The sequence below is a fragment of the Prunus persica genome, chromosome G1 (assembly GCF_000346465.2).
Source record: "Prunus persica cultivar Lovell chromosome G1, Prunus_persica_NCBIv2, whole genome shotgun sequence".
Classification (NCBI taxonomy): Eukaryota; Viridiplantae; Streptophyta; class Magnoliopsida; order Rosales; family Rosaceae; genus Prunus; species Prunus persica.
In genome coordinates, this window is record NC_034009.1 from 30887056 (window position 1) to 30911259 (window position 24204).

General features: G+C 38.0%; 3 protein-coding genes across 3 annotated transcripts; 2 read left to right on the forward strand and 1 right to left on the reverse strand.

Moving 5' to 3' along the window:
* On the forward strand, positions 8688-11837 carry LOC18788243 (U-box domain-containing protein 11). Its single transcript, XM_007221911.2, has 4 exons — positions 8688-9515; positions 9613-9729; positions 9898-10278; positions 10411-11837. The coding sequence occupies exons 1-4, from the start codon at positions 9171-9173 to the stop codon at positions 11476-11478; spliced, it is 1911 nt and encodes a 636-aa protein (XP_007221973.1). The 5' UTR covers positions 8688-9170; the 3' UTR covers positions 11479-11837.
* Positions 13065-15055, forward strand: LOC18788497 (uncharacterized protein At1g66480). The gene is made up of 2 exons (XM_007227503.2): positions 13065-14014; positions 14654-15055. Exons 1-2 carry the CDS (start codon positions 13358-13360, stop codon positions 14711-14713), a joined length of 717 nt encoding a protein of 238 aa, XP_007227565.1. The 5' UTR covers positions 13065-13357; the 3' UTR covers positions 14714-15055.
* LOC18793898 (putative 1-phosphatidylinositol-3-phosphate 5-kinase FAB1C) lies at positions 15477-23597 on the reverse strand. Its single transcript, XM_020555626.1, has 11 exons — positions 21802-23597; positions 20808-21602; positions 20574-20727; positions 20127-20471; positions 19207-19965; positions 18788-19119; positions 18580-18706; positions 18304-18468; positions 16634-18163; positions 16238-16504; positions 15477-16070 (listed from the first exon to the last, which is right to left on the reverse strand). The coding sequence occupies exons 1-11, from the start codon at positions 22356-22358 to the stop codon at positions 15816-15818; spliced, it is 5286 nt and encodes a 1761-aa protein (XP_020411215.1). The 5' UTR covers positions 22359-23597; the 3' UTR covers positions 15477-15815.

Sequence of the window (24204 nt, forward strand, 5' to 3'; positions counted from 1 at the left end):
AAAATAATGCAGAGGTGAAACTTTTAGCCACTGAGAGGTCGATGATCGGTAGCCATTTGTTGGAAGAATATTCTAACCAATCTCCTGCTGCTTCATTGATTATTTCATAGGATTCGTCTCAAATTTTAAAATGTTCAAATTAAAAGTAAAATTTTGGGATAAAATATTAATATTAGAGCATTTTCACCGTGCAAGGCCAGCCCGGGTAAGAGGGGACCTAGGTTCGCGAGAATTTTTTCAGCTCGCTCCATCAGTCCGGGCAAGACATAGGGACCACCAACCCGGGCAAGGCCTAAGGCAAATTCAGCTCGTTCTCATGCTTGAGGGTTGGTGACATCAACGTTGACGCCAGGCTGGCATGTTCGCACGATTTTGAATTTTTTTTTTAAACGTTGGCCAATTGTAAAAAAAATTCAAATTTTCGTGAGCTGTGGTTTTATAGAGGGATTTAGAAGATAAAGATAACACATTGTGCAATTGTAGCAACTTAAAATCTATTCGAAATCTGAGATGTGAATTTATAATAAATATTGATACATGGTAACCGAAAATATTGTATAAAATATGAAATGTGAATTTTATAATAAATGTATACATGTGGCCGAAAATTTTATTCGAAATATAATATGTGAATTTTATAATAAATATTGATACGTCGCAATCGAAAATTTTATTAAAAATAATTGTTCAAATATAAAAAATAAAAATAATTTAAAGTAAATAGTAATTGCCCTTTACTATTGCAATGAATGAAAACACAATTTGCCTTTTGCAAAAACTGATACTATTCACATCAATAAATAGATGAAAATACTCTTATATAAACTGCATGGTATCTTCAAAATGGATATTGTGCCCCAACCCAACGTTGTCATGGATGATGATCAGAATATATATATATATATATATGCGTTGGGGACCTGCGCAGAGTCTGGTCTATGTGTGGGGTTGGGTGATGTGATCATCATGTGTAGATACATATATATAGCTACCTTTCCATATATATGATATATCCACTGATTTAGGACCCTTCATGTTCGTGGAAGTTTCCATACTATGTAATGATCTACATTTATTCAATTAAAAAACATACATATATGGACAAAATTAAAACATTATTTAACAAATTATACTATATTCTGATGGGATCATATATATATATATATACACACACATACAAAGATATCCTCTCATCATTCATACTTGGAATTATTACATAACAAATTCAGCTTATTGTTTAAAAAATGAATATATATACATAAATCTATATGATTAATCGTTCATAGAGCATTCTCTCTCTCTCTCTCTCTCTCTCTCTCTCTCTCTCTCTCTCTCTCTCTCTCTCTCTCATTAAGCATAATTACCTATGTGTAGAGTAGATCAATATTATAGTAAAAGAGTCCATACTTGTATTTATGGAGTCTTGTATGTTGTTGAGGCACAATCTTGTCATGCCCTTCTTCTTTACTTCACCTGTTCTTCTTAAGTCAAATGGAATTTTCATTAATTAATTAATTAATTAATTAAAAGTTTTACCTGTAATGGTGGGAATTGGAAAAGGAACCCAACTTCCATGCATTGCCGATCGATTCAATACACATTTCATATTTCATATTTCATACATACTTAAAATAAATTCTTGGAGACATTTGGTTGCTTGATTGAAGTCTTGAGCACAACAAAACCATATTCTGATATATTCATGTTGAGTTCACCTGGATTCTATATTATTAGTTATGTATATGATCAATACATTAATGTATAAAAAAAGTAACAGCTGTGTGATTGAAATGTTAACTACCAAATTAAATTAAAAAAAAGTAATTATGTTTAGGGTTAAGCAAACCAATTGTGCGTTGTAAACTCGAAGTTGGTGCATTGAGTTTTGATACATATATATAGGCTGAGTTGAGTGCATGTTAATTAAGCCTCCAAATCGATCTCAGGTTAATGTTGGGTGAGCAAAGATTCCCTTTTAAGGATGTCTGTTAATTTACTCGATCGATCATTTGTATAGGTCTTATCAATTTCCAAACTCAAAATGGAAATGGTGATGATGCTGTTCCTTAAAAACACAGAGTTGACGCGAACTTGCGGATGATTCTCGCTTGTGTTTGTAACTTGTAAGTAAAGAAGAAGATAGTGCATTTTCTTTTGGCTCAATCTCTTCAGAGATTGCTTGCTTTACTTGAATCTTTGATGATGTAAAAGATAACATTTGTTTTCCAAATAATTTTGCTGCTGCCAGAGCTGGTGAATAGATATAATATTATGAATATGGGCTCCTGCAATTGCTCACCCTGGCCTGGGTCGTCTACTATCATATTATCTTTGGTGGCCCAGACTTATACCATTAGAAGAGGTTGAGCCCAAGTGTTTAAAATTCTTCTTACAACTTACAACTTACAATACAAGAAAGAAAGAAAGAAGGGAAGATGCAGTGCAGTGTGCAGTGCAGTGTGAGTCGTGAATCGTGATATACTTACTAACCAAGAAAATGTTAAACGTAATACATTTGTATCAGTTGTTAAAGTAGAGTTGTGTTTCTTGATGAAAAGTTATGTTTAGGAAGAGTTGTATCTCTTTAGAAGTTAAGAGTTATGTCTGTATATGAAAGGGTCTAAGTGTTATTATATATAGCCAATGATATAGGCTGCTGTGATATCTCAAAGAAGTTAATAAAAATCAGTTTGTCTAATTCTCTATTTTAGAAACACTCTCTGCCACACTTTATATTTCCATCATACACTTCAGTTTTGTGATCATTCCTCCAACAAATTTGGTATCAGAGCAGTATTTGATCTTATCGCTACCGCTGTGATTAGCAATGGCATCAAGTTCAAATTCCTCTACCATTGGGAATATCCAGAATCTAATGCCTATTTTTTATGGTGAGAATTATGAGTATTGGAGTGTTCAAATGAAGACTCTGTTCATCTCCCAGGATCTTTGGGATATTGTTGAAGATGGGTATGAGGAGCAAGAAACATCAAAAGCAGGAAAGGAAACACAAGAAAAGCAGCAGACTTACAAGGAAAATAAGAAAAAAGATGCCAAGGCGTTGTTTCTAATTCAACAAGGAGTAAGCAAAAATCTTTTTCCAAGATTACTTCCAGCAACAACATCAAAGCAGGCTTGGGAAATTCTCAAAATTGAGTTCAAAGGTTAAGAAAAAGTTATCTCAATCAAACTGCAATCCTTATGGCGGGAATTTGATAACTTACTTATGAAAGACAGTGAATCCACTCAAGTATTCTTCACAAAGGTTTCTGGGATTGTGAACCAAATCAAATGTTATGGGGACACTATTCCAGACAAGAAAATCGTAGAGAAAACTTTACGAAGTCTACCGCCAAAATATGATCATGTCGCTGCTGCAATAGAAGAATCAAAAGATTTATCTACACTTTCTTTACATGAATTAATTGGTTCATTGGAAGCACATGAAAAAAGAATCAACAGATCCACAAAACAATCTGTGGAGCAAGCTTTCCAGTCCAAGGTGAATTCGAAAGAGAAAGAAGACAAACAAAAAGGAGGACAATTCCAGAAATCTCAAAATGGGAGAAACAAAAATTTTGGGCGTAGAAACTCCAACAAAGGAGGCAATAGTTTCAATAATCAACAACAAGGCAGCAGTCCCAATCATCAAGAAGGAAGCAACAGTTCCAATAATCAACAAGGAAGCAGCAATTCAAAAAATCAAAATGGAAGATCATCCCTATATTTGCAACAAATATGGGCATAAACGTGCAGATTGCCGATACAAATGTACCCGATGCAGGATACCCAATCATTCACAAAGAGACTGCAGATATCAGAAAAACAATAAAGCAAATTTTACGGAGAACAATGACTCTCAAGAGCAATTATTTTATACATGTTTCAGTTCTCATAAAGATTCCCAAGATGTTTGGTACGTGGATAACGGATGTAGTAATCATATGACAGGAAATAAGCAATGCTTTGTCAAGTTAGAAGAAAAAGTGAACTCACAAGTCAAGCTTGGTGATGGAAAACTACACAACGTGGAAGGCAAGGGTATCATTTCTGTGCAAACAAAAGGAGGTATTCCAAAACTTGTCTATGATGTGCTGTATGTTCCTAATTTGGCTCAAAATTTACTAAGTGTTGGACAACTTTTGCAAAGAGGATTCTTGGTGAAATTTGAAGATGATTATTGTGTTATTTCTGATAAAAAGAATAACACTCTGGTGGCAAAGATAAAAATGACAGCAAACAAAGTTTTTCCGCTGCTGATGACATCAAAGGAAAATTTGGCTTTAGAAGCAGAAAAAGTTGATGGGTCATTATTATGGCATTTAAGATATGGGCATTTGAATCAAAGAAGCTTGCAGCTGTTACACCAGAAAAGTATGGTGGTTGGACTTCCCTCTATTCACTTTGAAAAGGAAATATGTGAGGGCTGTATCTTTGGAAAATTCCAGCGATTACCATTCTCACAATCATCTTGAAGAGCAAAAGCCCCTCTTGAATTGGTACATGCAGATATTTACGGACCAACTCGTACACCATCCTTCAATAACAAAAGGTACTTCATTCTATTCGTAGATGATTTCTCAAGGATGATGTGGGTATATTTCTTAGAACAAAAGTCAGAAGCATTTTCTGTTTTCAAGCAATTCAAAGCTTTTGGAGAAAATCAAAGTGGTCACAATTTGAAGGTGTTAAGAACAGATCGTGGTGGAGAGTTTACATCAAATGAATTTTCTGAATATTGCAAAAGCAATGGTATTAAAAGAGAGTTGACAGCAAGGTACACCCCACAGCAAAATGTTGCCGAACGAAGAAATCGAACCATTGTCGAGATGGCAAGAAGCATGTTGAAAGCAAAGAGTCTGCCAAATACATTTTGGGCTGAAGCAATTCATACAGCAATTTTTATTCTTAATCGGTCTCCAACCAAAGCAGTCAAAGATAAGACTCCTTTTGAAGCATGACATCGTTTTAAACCAAAGGTAGATTTTTTCAAGATTTTTGGGTGCACTGCATATGCACATATCCCTTCTCAAAAGAGAGAAAAATTTGATGAGAAAGGTGAGAAATATATTTTTGTGGGATATAGTGATCAGTCCAAAGCTTACAGATTAATTGATCCAAGAACTAAAAATTTGGTAATTTCTAGAGATGTTATTTTTGATGAACTCAAAGCTTGGAAATGGGAGAATTATGATATTGAAGTGCCAAGATTTTTTGAGGAACCAGATTCATCACATTCAGAAGAAACTCAGTTCCTTCAAAGTCCAATTCCAAGTGCAAGAACAGCTGATCCTAGTTCACCAGATTCAACTCCTAGACTAAACGCAAGAACGCGTTCATTGGCAGATATATATGAGTCATGTGATCTTGCTTTGAGTGCTTTGGAGCCTCAAAAATTCGAGGAAGCTGTAAAAGAAAATATTTGGCAAGATGCAATGGATGCGGAAATAAGAGTTATCAAGAAAAATAGAACAAGGGAACTTGTTGATCGACCCAAATCAAAAGATATCATTGGACTTAAATGGGTCTACAAGACAAAGTTTAATGAAGATGGCTCAATCCAAAAGCATAAGGCTCGTTTGGTTGCAAAAGGATATTCTCAACAACCAGGAATTGATTTTAATGAGACGTTTGCTCCGGTAGTTCGAATGGAGACTATAAGAACTGTTTTGGCTTTGGCTACACAACTCAAGACAAAGGTTTATCAATTGGATGTCAAATCTGCATTTTTAAATGGAGAACTTGAAGCAGAGGTTTATGTGGAGCAACCTCAAGGTTATGTTGAGAAAGGGAGGGAAGATAAAGTTTATCGCCTCCGTAAAGCCTTATATGGTTTAAAGCAAGCGCCAAGAGCCTGGAACAACAAACTTGATCACTATTTTCAGCAAAATGGATTTACAAGAAGCTTAAGTGAGCCATCACTTTATCTCAAGAAAGAAGGTACACATGATTTTCTGATTTTGTGCCTTTATGTTGATGATTTGATTTATACAAGCACAAATCCAAGGATGGCAGAAGTTTTCAAGAAGAACATGATGAAGGAATATGAGATGGCAGATTTAGGCACTATGAGATATTTTCTTGGTATACAGGTTCAACAATCAGATGAGGGAATATTTATTTCTCAAGAGAAGTATGCTGAAAATCTGTTGAAAAAATTCAATATGTTGAAGAGCAAGCCAATGGATACTCCAATGGCAATTAATTTGAAGCTTACAAGTAACAATGGAGCACCTAAGTTTGATGCATCCATATATAAAAGTGTGGTTGGTTCATTAATTTATCTTACAAATACAAGGCCTGATATTGTTCATGCTGTAAGTGTGGTATCTAGATTCATGAGTGATCCAAGTAATCACCATTTTGCTGCAGTAAAAAGAATACTCAGATACATACAAGGAACCAAGGGATATGGTATTAGATACACACAAGAGAAGAAAGCACAGTTAGTTGGCTACACAGATAGTGATTGGGCAGGTGCAATTGATGATAGAAAGAGCACCTCTGGATATGTGTTTTTCTTGGGAAGTAAAGTTATATCATGGTCGTCGAAGAAGCAAAGTACAGTGGCATTATCAACAGCCGAAGCAGAGTATATTTCAGCTACAAGTGCAGCATGTGAAGCAGTTTGGATTAGAAGAATATTAGCAGATCTTCGTCAAGAACAATACACTCCAACAAAATTGTACTGTGATAACATGTCCACAATTGCCATGACAAAAAACCCAGTCTTTCATAGCAGGTCAAAGCACATAGAACTTCGTCATCATTTTATCAGAAAATTGGTTGAAGACGGAGAGATTGAACTGAAATTTTGTGGTACTGATGAGCAGATTGTAGATGTTTTTACAAAAGCACTTCCCAGAGAGAAGTTCTACTATTTCAGAGAAAGGCTAAATGTCGCAGGACAAATGCATTAAGAGGGAGTGTTAAACGTAATACATTTGTATCAGTTGTTAAAGTAGAGTTGTGTCTCTTGATGAAAAGTTATGTTTAGGAAGAGTTGTATCTCTTTAGAAGTTAAGAGTTATGTCTGTATATGAAAGGGTCTGAGTGTTATTATATATAGCCAATGATATAGGTTGATGTGATATCTCAAAGAAGTTAATAAAAATCAGTTTGTCTAATTCTCTATTTTAGAAACACTCTCTGCCTCACTTTATATTTCCATCATACACTTCAGTTTTGTGATCATTCCTCCAACAGAAAAAAGGTGGCCAGTTAAATCTTTTTACCATGTTCACTTGTTTTTTTGCTTTTTCGATATCTGCAGCACTTGGCATGTGTGTGTATATATATATATATATATATATATACAGTCCCCTTCTATTGAGGGATCCCTCAAATAATTTTATTTGAGGGACGCCCTTTAGGGTACCCTACAATTCTTTTCCCAATAATCGAAACCATCTATTTTTTAGGTATTCATTCATAGATCATCCTTACAAAAAATTAGACAAATCGGAAACCGTTTCGACATCCAATTGTGTCTTACAAAATCAATGAACACGGTGCTTTAAGAAAAGTACTAAAATTTCAATAACTCAATTGAGTGGTCACATGATATCGGATTCAAGTGATTTTTTGTAGAGATGATCTTTGAATGAGTATCTACAAAATAGACGGTTTGGATTAGTGAAATACAATCCGGAGTGGGGCCTACAAGGGGTGTCCCTCAAATAAGCTTATTTGAGGGATCCCTCAATGGAAGCTCTCTGTATATATATATATATTATGTATAATGTATAGTGTTAAATGGACAGAAGAGAGTATCTGATCTCAACATTGTTGGTCTGTATTTGTGACGTGGTTGAATGATCCTTTGTTACGGCTGAATGGAATGTGGTTGTGGATTACCACACCAAGAACAAATCCTTATCTATCTGGGAGATAGATGATGATGATGATGATATCACCAATGGCCGTCCACACTACCAAACAAACCGATGTTGAAACCACCTCAAGATGTCAACATTTGAACAAATTTATGGTTTGAACCAGTCTTGGAATTATCATAAAATTAAATGAATAAAACTAAAAAATAAATACATATGACCAAACCAGAACTGCTAATTCGGAGATTTGTAATTTTTAGGGTGAAGAAACACCAAATTCATACAAATACACATCCCTAGCTAGCTAGACCTAGAGCCTAGAGTACGTACGTGCCTCTTGCACAAGTGGATCCCACATTCACACTGGTGGAAGAAATTTATTCTCTTTGGTTTTATTTATTTATATGCTTTGTTTTCGTCGCGGTAAACTGTAATATTGGCCTTAATTATGCTTAAATTAACCTTTAGAAAGAAGGAAACTTGTTCTCATGTGGCTGCACGTCATTCGCTCATTAAAACACGGGATTCAAAAACCCAAAAAGAAAAAGAAAAACTCCCTTTGGTGACATATTTCTTTTTGTTTATTTATATAATTCAGATTCGTTTCCGAACCAATGATCTGTTTTAAATATCAATATTATAAATTATAAATCAGCCGGCAACACCTCAATTCAATGTTGTCAAGGTCAAGCCAACTAGCATTTGACTTTTTTCCAACCCTAAAAACATTAAACAATATTACAAACACATGGAAAAATTAAATTAAAAAATCCCAATTAGTAAATGAACAATTTAGAGAAATGATTTCCTTTCAATTTGTAGTGTTGTCCAATTCCCATGGAAAATACCATTTTTTTTTTATTATTATTGCCATTTACAGTAGAGAAATAATAAAAAGAAAACTTAGGACAAAAAGAAAAGGCCAACCTCTACTGACTCTATTACATTACATTACAGCCTTGCAACCAAATACCAAACATAAAAAATAAAAACATTTTAAATAATAATATCATTATTATTCTAATAATTTCAGAGCTTCCTTCATCCAAATTCCAATCCAACTGTCTGTCTGTATCCTCCATCCATCCTCTTGTTTTCTTTTCTTCGCCCTCCCATTTAACATCTTTCCTCACCGAGATTCTCGCTTTCTTCACTCACTCTCATTTCCCTCCCATAATCTCTCTCTCTAAATTCTTTCATTAAATCCTTAATCCCATGACCGCCAGCCATTCCCCTCCCACCTACATTCTGCGTCTTCTTCCGCTTTTAGACGCTCACACGTAACACCAAGCAACAATCTCCTCCCATTCACAGACAGATTGAATAAAGGACCCAATGGCCGGCGCGGTAGCCGGCGGGGAGGACCGTACATCGGACCTGCTTCAATTACTTAACGACGTCGTAGTGGCCAGCAAAGGCTGCCGCGCCGGCTCCTTTAAGAAGGACTGCACCGATCTGGTCCGCCGGATCGCCCTCCTCACCCATTTGTTTGAAGAGATAAGGCTGTTTAAAGGCCGCGAATTTGGACCGTTGGATGCGTCCACTTCTTCCACGAATTCCAGTTCGAGAGAATCTTGGGCGTCTGATCTGGTGGTGGCTCTCCAGGGCGCCAAGCGCCTCGTTTTCCTCGCCACCAACTTTACTTCCAATTCTACCCCTTCCGTCCCCGTCAATCACAATGTACATTTCTCTTTCACTTCCCCTTGATAATTCTCTTCGCAATTTTGTTGATTTAATTTTGTTTTGTTTGAATTGAAAATTTTCATCTTTTTTAAAGGACGAGGCGAGCAAGAAGATAAGCTTCCAATTCCAATGTGTGACGTGGAAATTGGAGAAGGCGTTGGCCGACATACCGTACGATCAGTTCGATATCTCGGAGGAAGTTGAAGAACAGGTAACGACTAAACCGTGTGGATTGTTTGTTGGGCTCTGTTTTCTCTGTCACTACTATAATTGAACTTCAGTTTAAACTTCAATAAAAGCCATTAGCCATTCCTTCCATTTTATTTTTTTTAAATTAAAACAAAAAAAAGTGAAAAATCGTGTTTTTGGCAAATGTTAGGTTGAGTTGGTTAGAGCCCAATTGAGAAGAGCCATAGAAAGATATGGGTCTGGTATGAATTCAAGAAAGATGTCATTTCATGGCCTCTCCCAGTCTCTGGTAGAGTCAGGCAAATGGGTTTACGTAGAGAACAGTGCAAAGACGATTGCCAATATTCCCAGAAGCTTTAGTGCTGAATCTGCTGATGAGATGACGATTCATAAAACCCGAAGCTTGAGCAACTCCTGTGAGCCTCCTTCACTCTGCTTGGCCAATGAAATCCAGGTTGATGGTCAGGAGGATGATATTAAGAAGCCTGATGCCACTGCAATTCCTGATGATTTTATATGCCCAATATCTCTGGAATTAATGAGGGATCCTGTTATTGTGGCCACGGGTCAGGTATGCTAGAAATGCCATCTTTTTCTATTTTTATTTGGCTTCATATTTTTCTTCCATCCAAATTCTAGCTTTGCCCTTCGATTAGTTTAATGCCCAGAACTCGAACGGTTTTTGCAATTTTTGATTCTGTAGACGTACGAGAGATCTTACATACAGAGATGGATTGACTGTGGGAACACAACATGCCCCAAAACTCAGCAAAAGCTCCTATATTTGACACTAACTCCGAATTATGTTTTGAGAAGCCTGATTGCTCGGTGGTGTACTAACAACATTGAGCACCCCACCGGGTTTAGAAACGGGAAGATCAAGAAGAGTGATGGATCCTTCCGAGACATTAGTGGAGACATAGCAACCATTCAAGCCTTGGTTCGCAAGCTCTCCAGTGGATCAACTGAGGAGCGTAGAGCTGCTGCAACAGAAATTAGATCGCTGTCCAAAAGAAGTACGGATAACAGAATATTATTAGCAGAAGCAGGTGCCATACCAGTTCTGGTCAACCTCATCACAACAGAAGATGGATTAACACAAGAGAATGCGGTAACCTCCATTCTCAACCTCTCAATATATGAGAACAACAAGGGGCTTATAATGCTTGCTGGTGCTGTTCCTTCAATTGTCCAAGTCCTCAGAGCCGGAAGCATGGAAGTGAAAGAGAATGCAGCGGCAACCCTTTTTAGTTTGTCACTTGCCGATGAGAACAAGATAATAATTGGTGCGTCCGGGGCAATTCCTGCTTTGGTGGAGTTGCTTCAGAATGGGAGCACCAGAGGGAAGAAGGATGCTGCAACAGCACTGTTCAATTTGTGCATTTATCAAGGTAACAAAGGCAGGGCTGTTCGGGCAGGGATTGTCAAACCCTTACTGAAGATGCTTACTGATTCAAGCAATTGTATGGTTGATGAAGCTCTGACTATTATGTCTGTCCTTGCTAACCACCAAGAGGCCAAAGTCACTATAGTGAAGGCTGGCACCATACCTGTTCTGATAGACCTTTTGCGAAGAGGTCTGCCTCGTAACAAAGAGAATGCAACTGCCATTTTACTTGCCTTGTGCAAGAGAGATACCGAGAGCCTTGCCTGTATAAGTAGGCTTGGTGCAATCGTACCCTTGACAGAGCTCACGAAGAGCGGCACAGAGAGGGCCAAACGGAAGGCTACTTCATTGTTGGTGCATCTTCGAAAATTACAGCAGCTATGACACTGTAGTTGTAGCAGCGCGAATATTATCCTATTTGTTTCATTCCTCCAATTTTTTCTCTCTCAATGAATGTTCTTCCACTTTTCCTTTTGTGGTGTGAAACTGAGAATACGAGCTTGAGGCGAATAAGCCGATCTCAATGCTCTGTATATTCGTTTTCCTTCTTGAAGAGTTCGAAATGTTCATTTGATGCATTGTTTGTTGCAACATTCTTTACTTACTGAAAGATTTGCTTTCATGTTCAAGCGTCTGTTGTGTGGCCATAAAATTATTTCCTCCTAATAATCCAGGGATTTGTGTCACGGACTGTATATTATTAAGTTCTAAATACGAGGCAAGCTTGTTTATTGATTGTTGAATTTCCAAATTGTCAACCAAAATTTGATTTGAATTTTTTTTTTTTAGTTTCGTCCTAAATATTTTCTGACATTCAAGATTCAAAATGCATAGGGACGCCAACGCAAACCAAAACCCAGGAAACTTACAGGTCGAATTAGCAAGAACGAATGATAAAGGGTTTAACTGTAATTTTCAAAGAGGAGATGGAACAGCAAATGTGATCCTTATCCATTATCCTTTTAAGGTGGGACTATGACCAGGTCATTGATCATCGACATCACCTCAATCGACATCACCTCAAATTGCTTAAGTTTTCACACAAGCTTCAGCAATGAATATAACTTGAATAGGACCCTTGTGAATGCTGATGCATATGCTTAGCTTCAACTTGTCAACTGCAGTTTAATTTCCCATGTTTCCCATGCATTCATGCAAGTAATTTCGTGTTACTTTTGGGTATACATTTCTAAATTCCAATTCGGATGGATATTGCACGTGAAACAGAGTCAGATATTTTTATAAGAGCTGCAGGAAAGTTAGCTTCCTGAGTGAATGGAATTTCATTCATTGTTGTGCTAAGATAATGTTGTTGAGAAATAATCGCTTCCAAGTTGATGAGCGGACCATCATTTTGGACCCAGTACTTGGACTAACTAGTTTGTGTCACTCAGTACTAAGCCACTAGTCCACATCATCAATGCTGCCAAATTAACTACCGTACATTAGAGCTTAATCACTAATTAATCATTTCCAAAACAATAAACTAAAAGCTAGTCTTAAAAGGGTATCGCTACTATAATTTAATTTTTATTTGTTTAGGCATCGGAAACATGAGTTAGAGATGGACTTACAGCTTGAAGTTTTTTTCTTTTCTTATTGTTAGTATATGTCTTTTAAAGTTTAACCAATTCAAAAATCTAGCAGTCCACAATTACGATAAATCTAGCCTACTACATTTTGAAATCTTAGATCGGTTAGATAGAGTCACATCTCATCAACCACGTCTTCATGGTTACCCTTGAAATTATCTTTTCCTAACACAATAATTGATAGTCAAATTTCTCACATGATCAATAGAATCCAAAGAGGAAAATCTGAACAAGTCCGACCCGTGATTATCGTGAACTGTTACACACAAAATATGATCATTGTTCCACACATCACGGGTTTTTGCGATAGGATCGTTGAAATTGCATATAAAAAGCACAAAACTCAAAAGTAAAGGATTCACAAAGTATATATTATATTAGAAATTAATATCGAAAGCGAACGCCTACGTACTTTATGATAATGTCAAAGCTCATGAGCTAAGTCGTTTTTTCAAAAAAATTTGCCTTCTTTGTTGACCAACGACCACTATAACAAAATCCAACTACCCATAGAACCACGTCTCTTTCTTATACCCACCATGGCACCATTTCCAAATTCCATGTGAGATCTTAGCCTCCCTTTAGGTATAATAAAAGGGCCACTTCAAAATTTCAAAACCAAATAAGATTATTATTTTCCTGGTCACTGAGCTAGCGAAGCTCCTACTCCAATGGGGAACAGTTTGGGAGGTAAAAAGAGTGCAAAGGTGATGCAAATTAGTGGGGAGACGTTCAAGTTAAAGACACCAGTGCAAGCTGGCGAGGTAGTAAAAAACTACCCAGGTCATGTTCTGCTAAAATCAGAGGAGGTCAAGCATTTTGGGGTTCGAGCAAAGCCTCTAGAGCCATACCAAAACCTTGAGCCAAGAGGGATTTACTTCCTTGTTGAGCTGCCAAAGGTTGAGCTTCCAAAGGAGAGAGTTCCAAGAAGGGTGAGGTCAGGGATAAACATGAGCGCTAAAGACAGGCTCGAGAGCCTCATGCTGTCTCGGAGGTCGGTTTCAGACCTTTCTGTCATGAAATCATCGTCTGCAGCATCAGCTAACAGCATTGTGCCCGAGGAGGAGGCAAGAGAGATTGATGGGGCGGTGCGTGTGAGGATGAGGCTTCCAAAGGTACAAGTTGAGAAATTGATGAAGCAGAGCAGAGACGAGGCAGAGGCAGCTCAGAGGATTGTGGATCTTTGCTTGGTCAACAACAACAGCGGTGGGCAAAAGGCAAGTGAGAAGACCAATGGCAATGGAGGTTTTGGTTTGAACCAGCAAACGCATTGGAAGGATGGCGCTCATGGAAGACTACTTGGATCACAAGGCATCAGATCGCGTGAGGTATGGTTTCTCAGAGACATGGATCCTGTTTTTCTGCCATGTTTAGTGGTGTTTTGACATTTTGGTTTGTTTTGTTTGCTTGAGACGTTTAGAAATGTTGTTGTTGGACCAACAAAACTAACAAGTAATTTAAAACCGTCAATTTTGGGTCCTGATTTCAGGGCTCGACTTCCTTGACTTTGATATGAGCTCAAGCCAAGCTCAGCCTTCCCCTGAACTTAAGTATAACCAAATCATACCTTTACTTAGCACTCACCTTAATATACAAATTGCAGCTGAACACATGAATTACAAACGTGAGTTAGACGAATTAGTCAAGGAAGCGTGTCTACCTCCTTACAATTAAGTCACAATGGTAGCCAAACATGCCTAGCACCGAGAAAAACACGTTCAAATAAAGGATCTAACTTCTAAGAGTTTGGGCCTTTTGAAAAGGAAAAAAAAAAAGACTTAACTAGTCAACATTTTCACCTGCTCTACCAGCCTTAATTAGTTGCATACAACAACCACTTAGTAGTTACCACTTACCACCACTCTGTTTCCTTCTAACATGTTTTGGTAGCATTTCGAAGACCAATTTATTTGTTTATTTGTTTATTTTCATTATGATCAAAGAAATATTATTTATTGACTTCGCAGAAACGAGTGAGTTTCCGACCAGACAATGAAGGAGAGATACAAGTAGCTGTGGCTTCTTAACAAGTAGCGGCCAGTAGCCAGTAGGCAGTGTAGTGTAGTAAATGGCCCTAAACTCGAACTGGAGTTGTTCTTGTTTGTGTCCACCTGCTGTTGCGGTGTACGGCAACACACTCAAAGAGTCAAAGCGATAGAGGCAGCGTTGTTTTGTGAGTGTGGTTGGACGAGTAACATAATTTTCCTCTAAACTCTCTACTTCAGTCTGCGCAGTATCCCATCAACCACACACTTGTGGTGATCGAGGATTATTTATCTTACAGCAACTGATGTAATTACATTATACGGCATAATTATGACTTGTAGTCAAACTTTTTCACCTTCTTAATTGTTTCTTCTTCTTCATCATGTGATGCCTCTGGACCATACCTACAGTTTTGAGAAAGTTTTAAGATAGAAAATTTTCTTTGAAAAAGGAGGGGGAAACTTAAAACATAGAAGAATTTAACTCATATTTCCATCATTTGGGTGTGAATAAACTTACATTGGGAAACGAGTAAACATATGAAGCCAAAAGTATAAAGTTTTTTTATTTTATTTTATATAAACGAAAGTTACTTGACAGGGATTTTCAGAATTCTTTATACCAAAAGTACATTTCAAAGTTTCTTATCCAGAGGGGTTTATATTCAGCATTAGCCCAATAATACATAGCTAAGACGAATGATAAAGTACTCGACACATGTGACTTAAAAAGATACATGTACTCCAAGTAAAGATGCATATTCCCAGATAGATGTGCTCAGAGAATTCAGCGAGAGAATAGTAATGAAACTAATAAAAATTTGATATTTTACTGATGAAGCACGTGGACAACAAATCCAATGTATGAAAATTTGATTTACATTTGTCTACTTCTACGTCACATGGCTATCCTTTACATTGGTGGTAAACTTGACATGCAAAATAACAGTTGCCAACTCTTCCCAATTACAGCGGTAACAAATCTCATTTGGGTTAATTCTGCCCCGTATACAAAAGAAAGGGGAAGAAAAAAATGGAGGGATTTCCCTCCTCTCTGTTTATCAGCAATAACAATTCCCCTGTTCCTTATTAGTGAACACATCTTTTGTGAACAAAAGAAAGAATATGCAATGATGCCTGCTGTTCATGACGACCATTGATCAGGTACAGTAAGAAAATAGGTGGTCATTGCCTTCCGGAATCTTTTCTTGTATTGCTTGGGAGAAATGATCGTCGGAGCAGCATTCTTTGGACCGCCCAGGATTCCAGATGCCTTCACCCATGTCTCCAAATGTTTGTCCCACGTATATTGTCTCATAAAATCAATGATCCCCAAAACCAGCTCCTTCCGCTCATCGTCCACCCCAACCAGCAGTGAGTAGTCCATTACATCAACAGACTGGAGAAACATGACATAAGTTAATAGCTACACTAGTTAGCATTTATAGTTTGGAGGCAATACTGTCAACAAAATGGTTCAATCCCATGAAATGGGGGAAGTGCACATACAAGCACAGGAGAAGCTATGGAAGATGCAAAAAAAAAAGGAAGAGGGCGAAGGCATACCGCTAAAAATGATGTATCATTCCAAATAGCTCTTTCCAGGCTTCTCTTTGCTTTGCTTCCAAGAAATATGGGTTTTGTACGTAATGATTCCAACAAATTCATATCCAACAGTACTTTGTTTCCCCCTGTTGTATCAGAATTGTAACGGGATCGAGCAGACCCCTTGAGATCATATACCCTTGAAATATTTCTTTTAAAGAACAGGTTCTCCATCACCATCAAATCCATTTTAGTTTCCTTCCCACCTTTCAGGTGTTTAACAGTGACCTGCCAACAAACCAGTGTAACAAGATCACAAGAATATTTAAGCCATTACCCACTAGTACTAATCCGTGTGGTGCACATACCAATAAAGAGAAAGTAAACGAATAAATAAATAATCAAAGGCGGCCTAACCTGATATATACCAAGAACCTTGGCAAGACAAGTTGGACTTCCAGAGCCAAGGGAGTCTGTCAAATATTTAAAATACTCAGGTGCGAACTCCTGAAAGGATTCCAATTCTGTCTTTGTGACTTGTTTTACGATGAATCTATCGTCCAGAGATTTCGCAAAATATACATTGCTCTTCCCCCCTTGTGCACTCCACCTCTGGCAGCGGCTCAAAGATCGTACAAAATCTACTTCACTGGGACAGCACTTTTTCCTAAGAGAGTCAAACTGCTTTGCAAAATAACAAGTCACAGAAAATTTCACTTTGCCTACAGTATTTGAGGACTCGTCCCCAAAGGAAATCCTTAAATGTGGAGATCTTTTGGCATCTGCAAACAGGTTACCCATGGATGATGCAGCATCTTCAGATCCATAACTTCCGTAGTGGATATAATCCAAGTCCATAGAGCCAAAAGACTGCCAGGGTGAAAATATGGAAGGTGCAGAATCTTCTTTATAGCTATCATGATTACTCCAGCCTCCTTGATGATCATTCAAATTATCAGCAACCCAATCCTCATAATCCTTGGAACTAAGGGCATATGATATTATGCTAGTGGGCTCACTATCATAAACACCAACAACTATGTCATTGTTGCTTGTCCGGGAAAGCAGCAACCGGACCCCATCAGCTATTTGAGATGCAGAGGAGACAAATGAGGGTGTGAAACTGAGTATTGAATCCAACTTCTGTGCCTCTCGTGGAAATGCCTGGGAATGAGACCTTCTTACACTAGACACAGGATCTCTCACCATACTCTTATAATCTCCAGAAGCATGGAATGATCTAAGTGTCGACAAATGCAACGAAGAAGGGGGCAATCCCTTCCTGATCCTTTCTTCGACTCTTACTGCAGAATCAAAAGAATGAACTCTCATTGACGACATTAACCTCCTGAAAGGAGGATCGTCATTTTGACTTGTCTGCTTGACAGCACCAGCTGGGAGTCCAACTGCAGATGTACAAAGAGGCAGAGCTTTCACCAGAAGTTGATCAGTTCCAGTCCATGCAGAATCTATTCTCTCAGAAAGAGTAGATTTATGGGAGGGGGAGCTTTCACAGGATGTCTTATTAACAATTTCCCTATCAGAATGTATTTCATCCTCTCGGCTATAATGGCATGATACTAACATGGGGTCTTCAGAAGGTTCATGCGTTGGTATATTTGGTTCTTTATCTGGCGATAAATTATTTCCAGGATGCACTTGCAATTTTGAAGATTCAGACACATTATCTTCATGGCCATAATCAAACCTGCCATCCTTACTAGATGAGTCACTTATCAACTCTTGCAGGCGGACAAAAGATACACCCCCTTCTGTGGCCATAGAAGCAGGATTTTTTCTGAGGAGTGAGTCCAGTGAATAAAGCTGGCGATCCCAAACATGAGAACCAATTAAAAGAGAGCGTCTCAAGCGATTTAGCTCCAGAATGTCTACTACAGCCATTTGGCCTGGTTCTGAAGTCCCCACAAATGCAGGTTGCAGAAAACCCTATTAAAAGAACCAAGGAAACTAGATTAGCAAAAGCCAGATTCATTGTCCACAATGCATAAATATGAACTATATACCAGGAAACATGCGATAACAATCAGTCACAAAAACATCATAATGATACTATATTTTGTACTTACAATGTAGTCATTTCTTTCCTTTTTAAGCAGATCTTTCAGCTCCATGATGTGGTTCTGTAATTCACTTGCACCTGACATTTCACGTCCAAAAGATCTATTTTTCTCTTCCATGCAGTCCAGTACATCAGATATCTCCGCATATAAGGTTTCCATTTTTCCCATAAGCTGCAAAAAAGAATTGAGATCTCGTAAAATTGCAAAAGTTACAAAACTAGTTCAGCATTCAGCACCAGTCGAGAAATTATTCAAAAATCAGATTAAATTTTTTAAAAGCACCTCGGTTGCCTCTTTTCTTATCCACTCTGGCTGAACTTGGCCATTGAATTCAAGCACTGAAGGGGGCAAGTGGACAGAAAGAATATCAATGGGCGAATATCGGAAGAATGCAACCATACTCCCAAACCTGTTATACAAGAGTTGCCAATTTGAAATAAGATCACTTAATACTTGAAAAATTAACCAATCCAAATCTATTAGTACTTACCCATAATAACGGAGACAGTCCCGTTGTAATGAATGGCCACAAGTAGCAACACGATTAGCAGTTGCGTGATTTGAAAAACTCAATTCCAAGAACTTTCCAAAAGAAAGTCCCCAGGCAGCATCTGACATGACTACTCTACGTGTTGCTGGTGGAACCCCATCTATATGGGCACACCTTAGACAACGGTGCCACATCCATATTTTATCATCTCTCTCCCCAGGGAGCTTTAGTGAAGGAAGGCGTCTTACATTAATGGTAAGGTTTCCTTGCTGATGGGTATAACATAGAACATGGGCTTCAGCAGGCTCTTTACAAGATCGACAAAAAGATGTCTGCCAATTATAAAACTTATTAACTATAATTCCATAATAAGAACTAAAATAAGGAGGGAGGGATTAAGTAAACTAACAATGAATTACCTGATCAAATAAGTCATCACGAAGATATCTGCCAAGTGGCTTATCAAAGCAGCCATAGAATTTTATCCGCAGAAGCCGGGAGCGTTCACAAACAGTTCCTTTCAGTACACAATGGCTTGAAAACGATACCAATATGCTCTGATGAGTGTCAGCAGAAGAGAAATACTCGCTTGAAACTTCATTGTGGTCAATTCTTTCAGAGGTTGTCAACTCATGAATATCCTCATGTTGACTCCAGTTATGAGGCAAGGTTTCTTGCAACTCTGGTTGGGAAAGATTTTTTGTGACAGAAGAATGGGCAGTTAGCCCCTTTATATCCTTGTATTGAGATGGAGAAGAGTCCAAAAATACATTAGATGCTAAATCATCAGTATATGCATCAGAAAATGTATTTCCAACCACACAGTCCACAGAACCATTAGACAAAGGAAAATTGTGCTCGGGATCAAGATGCTCAGACAAAGATTCTAATCCTTCAACTTCTGGTTTCAGACCCAAAATGTCATCATCTTGAGCAGAAGCAACAGCTACAGCTTTGGAATTGCTTGAACTAAAAGAATTAGGGACTACCGAAATTGTATCAGCTGTTGTCCTATCTGGTATAGTAATTGAGTGTCTCAGTGTCGTCTTGGGCAGAGTAGCACCCTCATCAGCAAGGAAAGAAGTTTCAAGGGATAAATGATAAGCTGCAAACACTGCATACTGGACAACATCTTTGATCTTCTTTAGTTCTTCAACACATGCACCCTTCAGCAGGACCTACAACAGATAATGACAAAATTAGGGACAGCCAGACTAAATCCTTATGCTATATCAGAATGCAGATTATGAGTATATTAAATAAAAATATTATTAAAAAAAACAGCAGATACTCAATTTGTAAAAGAAATAAACCAAATGTTGTATATGGAGAAGATTACTGTGCAACAAAGACGCCTTGGACACCCTTCAAAAAACATCAGGGTTTTCTGTGGTTTCTTGTTAAACTGATTGGCTGGCTCACGCTGTTCAGAAATCTTTTCTAACCGGAACAATTCACAATGTCCCAAACGAGTTTTAGGGATATCGTCAATTGATGGAGTAATAAGTGCGCCAGTACACCGGGCTATACGCTCTAGTACTGGCCTTTTAACGTTCAAGACTAATGATATTTCCTTTTCTAGCAGATAGTCTTGAGCATACGACGATACACTTTTTTCTACCAGTAGAACATTGGGGCGGAGAGCCTCTATCTTTGAGATAATCATCCTAAGATGATCGTTTTCCTGTTAAAAAAAGGACAAAAATTCATTTACAGAACTTTAAAGATAAAAGAAATTGTCTTTAAAGAAAGGGAGAGGGAGAGAGAGAGAGAGACAAAACAAAACCTGATGTAGTAATGTATTAAAAGACGCCAACTGGTTCGGAACTTTCTGATACTCAAGCGATCCTCCTAGAATAAGTAATCTAGGATTTTTGTACTGCGAGGTCATGCGCTTGTGCTTTATATTCTTTGTACAAACTACTCCTTTTACAAGGGTACTGCAAAATCCAAAATGTTTAGCTTAAAGATACAATTAAGCCACTAAAACAAAGATCTGCAAAATGTAAGGAAATCATACCTGTCACTTGGACTTCCTGATGCAACACATTTAACTTTCACATAATCACCAGGATCCATACTGCCTCCTCTGCTAGTGTCCGGTTTAACAAAACTTGCAGCTTGCCATGCTATTGTTGTAACTATGTCAAGCCAGTCCTCATCTCCATCCTCTTTGCCCACGAAACCCTCACCTTGTAATAGTTGTGATACAAGAGCTCTAAAATGTCCCTGTACCACAGCTCTAAGCGGTTCCTTGTTACCCTCATTCAGTTTCTCCTTTGCAGGAAACATGTTCGAAAGGCTACTACTTGATGAAAATACTGCACCTGAATCTCCAATATCATCATCTTCATCATCATAAGAAAAAAAATTACTCTCTGCCTCATCATTCTCATCATCAGGCGGAGGGGGATACCAGATGAGACCATTGTTTTCAAAATCCAGTGGCCTCTGTGATTTCTCATATTGGCTGCGGAAAACTGACAAGTCATCAGAGCAATCATCAGTAATATCTGGATCCTCAGTCCCTTTCTCAGGCCTTTTTAAAACAGCCGTAGTCTGTTGACCAAAGGGACCGTCATTCTGAGACAACGGGATTCCCTCCTGCCCCTGCTGTACAGAATGCCCAACTCTACTAGAAGTATAATAAATTCTAGATGGGCAATCAAACTGATTTGATCCCGGTGACCTTGAACGGTAAAACTCATTTCTAGCACTAACACTACTTAAATCTATATCCAAATTGTCATCACAATATTCACTTGAAGGGCTGAAAAAGTTCTTTCCAGATTCCTCTGCCTCCTCTTCGTCACTCCTACATTAGAAAGCAGAGAATTAGATAAGCACCATATTCACTTGGGGAGGGAGCTGGAGAGAGACATAAAGAGAGCCAAAATGAAAAGGCTATGTCCAAATTTTGAATACTATAGCAGTTAAAGAGATTAAAGCATAATTACATAAAACATTTAGTGCAGCATCTTGATGCACTACATGTAATCTGAAGGAAAGCATACCTGCTAAAAGAGCGACGAACGGATATTGGAGATGGGTGAGAACTAAACATAGTCATACTCCTCACAGCATGAGGAGAATACCCACAATCCCGGGCTTCAAGAAACTTTGAGAACTGATCACTGTGAATGGATTCATTATCCACAGAACACTTGACTGTTTCACCACTAAAACAGGGGGATGGTGGTTCAGGGCTTTCTCGGGGAGAGGCAGAAGGATGCACTTTCTCACTATACTTTCTTCCACTTTCCCTCCTTAATCTAACCTGAGAACAAAACTTGCAGAACTTAGTAATACTCTCTCCAACCTCATCATTGCTCTTGATGCCACCCCATTCAGAGCCCTGAATACACTTTCCACAAATCCATCGGCCACAGCTTTGGCAGTGGTATCTATGACCAATATCAGTGGTATTTGTATTGCAATCACAACACATCTTGCAACCGTTACTAGGCATATCAAACTCGCCGGACAAACACCGTGATTCCCTTGCTCTCCTAGAAACCCAAGACTTAACTTTCTCTATTAGATCTAGTAGTGATCTATCAGGTATTCCCATATAATGGTCAGAACTCAACAAGAATAATGAACCAGCCCTTCCTCCTCCAGAAATCTAAATTCTTTTTCTTCTGTTCTAAATTTTCGTATAATGAAAAAATAAAAAAAAACGACCCACAATAAAAACGGTGGGCGAATTGGAAAAAAGATGTGTTTTTTTATATGGACTTTGATTATGATTTCGTTTCCCTTGTTTCTTGTTTCCTTTTTTTTTTCTTCAAAAATTGGAACAAAAACAGAAAGCAAATCCTCCTCCAAGAATCACAAAATAATATCACAGGAGGAAATCAGACAGCTTAGGATACACGAAATCTAACACTATTTACAACCAAAAAAGATATCACCAATAAGAGCTTAAAAGTTAAGCAGCTGCAGCAGCCCAAAGAAACTTAAATAAAAAGCAAAATCCCTCTTGACAACAAAGAAACCCTAACCAATCCCAGAGTCTTCAAGAATGCATCCGGTGATCGATTGGAGCATATCAGGGCGATTGAATCGGAGCAACTTCAAGTACAAGCCCAAGCAGAATAAAAAACCCTAATTCCATGAGAAATCCGAGAGAGGAGGAAGCAAACGGCAGCATAGAACAAGAGAAAGCGAATAATATTATATGATATGATATGACGACTGAAGAACAAAGCAAAATAAGAAGAACGAGTATGGTAGAGGAGAAAAACAGGAAGCGGGAGAGGAGAGAGATGAGATATTGGAATTAAATGCTGGGAAGAATGAGAATCAAAAGGAGGAAAAGGAGAAGTACGGAGAAGGTTCCCTTTCTGCCGGAGTCTGCTCGCATCTCGAGACACGCACTTGCCTCTCTCTCACTTCTTCTTCTTCTTCCTCTCCTTTCTTCACTACCAGCAACAACAACTGCATCAACAACACTTGTTCTCTTCTTTACCATATTTGCCGCTTTATTTTCATTTCTTTTATTTTAGTTTCTCTTCTTCTTCTTCTTCTCTCTTTTCTTTTCTTTTCTTTTCTTTTCCTCCTTCCTGCGCACCCCAACCCAAACTGCCTCTACTACTAAAATATTGCTTTCCAAAAAGCACTTTCTCGCTCTCGTGATCTCATCTCTATCTATCTATTTCTTTATTATATTTATTTTTTTAATTATCCTTCATTCGTCGTAATAGTACAGATTTTTTTTATTAAGGGTTTTTTTAATTTTTCAATCTGGCATTTAAGGCGGTCATTGGTCAGCGTGATGCTTAATTAGGGCTTAAAGGTCTTATTTAATTCAGTTCTTTTATTTTTATTTTTATTTTTATTTTTATTTTTTTCCAATTTGAGTTTTCTTATATGATTTTGTACACAACAACTACAAAAAAGCACTCGCTGTTGATTGGTCAGCATCAGTGTATACAGATTTATAAACGTTTTTTGGGCAAAACCTTTTTTTTTTTCTTACAAAACTCGGTCATGCATTAATTCAATGGATTTTGTTGGATTATTAGGGGCATATCTTTCATTTGGCGACTTCTTTTATTTCTTTTTAAAACGCCTATTCATGAAGAGTGTATCACACGCTCCGTGACAGCATCTAGAAAGAACTACCAGTCACCGTGACCCATGGGTCCTTTGGGTGGTTTGGTGGGTTGGTGGGTCAAGCTTCACGGGTTTGCTGTGACCCGAATGCTATTTACTTTGTCCAAGTCCATTTTCTTTGGTTGACCCGGCATCTTGGATGCCAGACCAAAGTGTAATAGGATGGGAATACGAAATGAATAATGTGTAGTGTAATGATGATGGTAAACAAATGCACAAAACAATTACACGAACTCACACAAAGATACATACAAGAAGAAGACTTATTAGTGTTGGAGATCATAATTTGCCTTGAACAA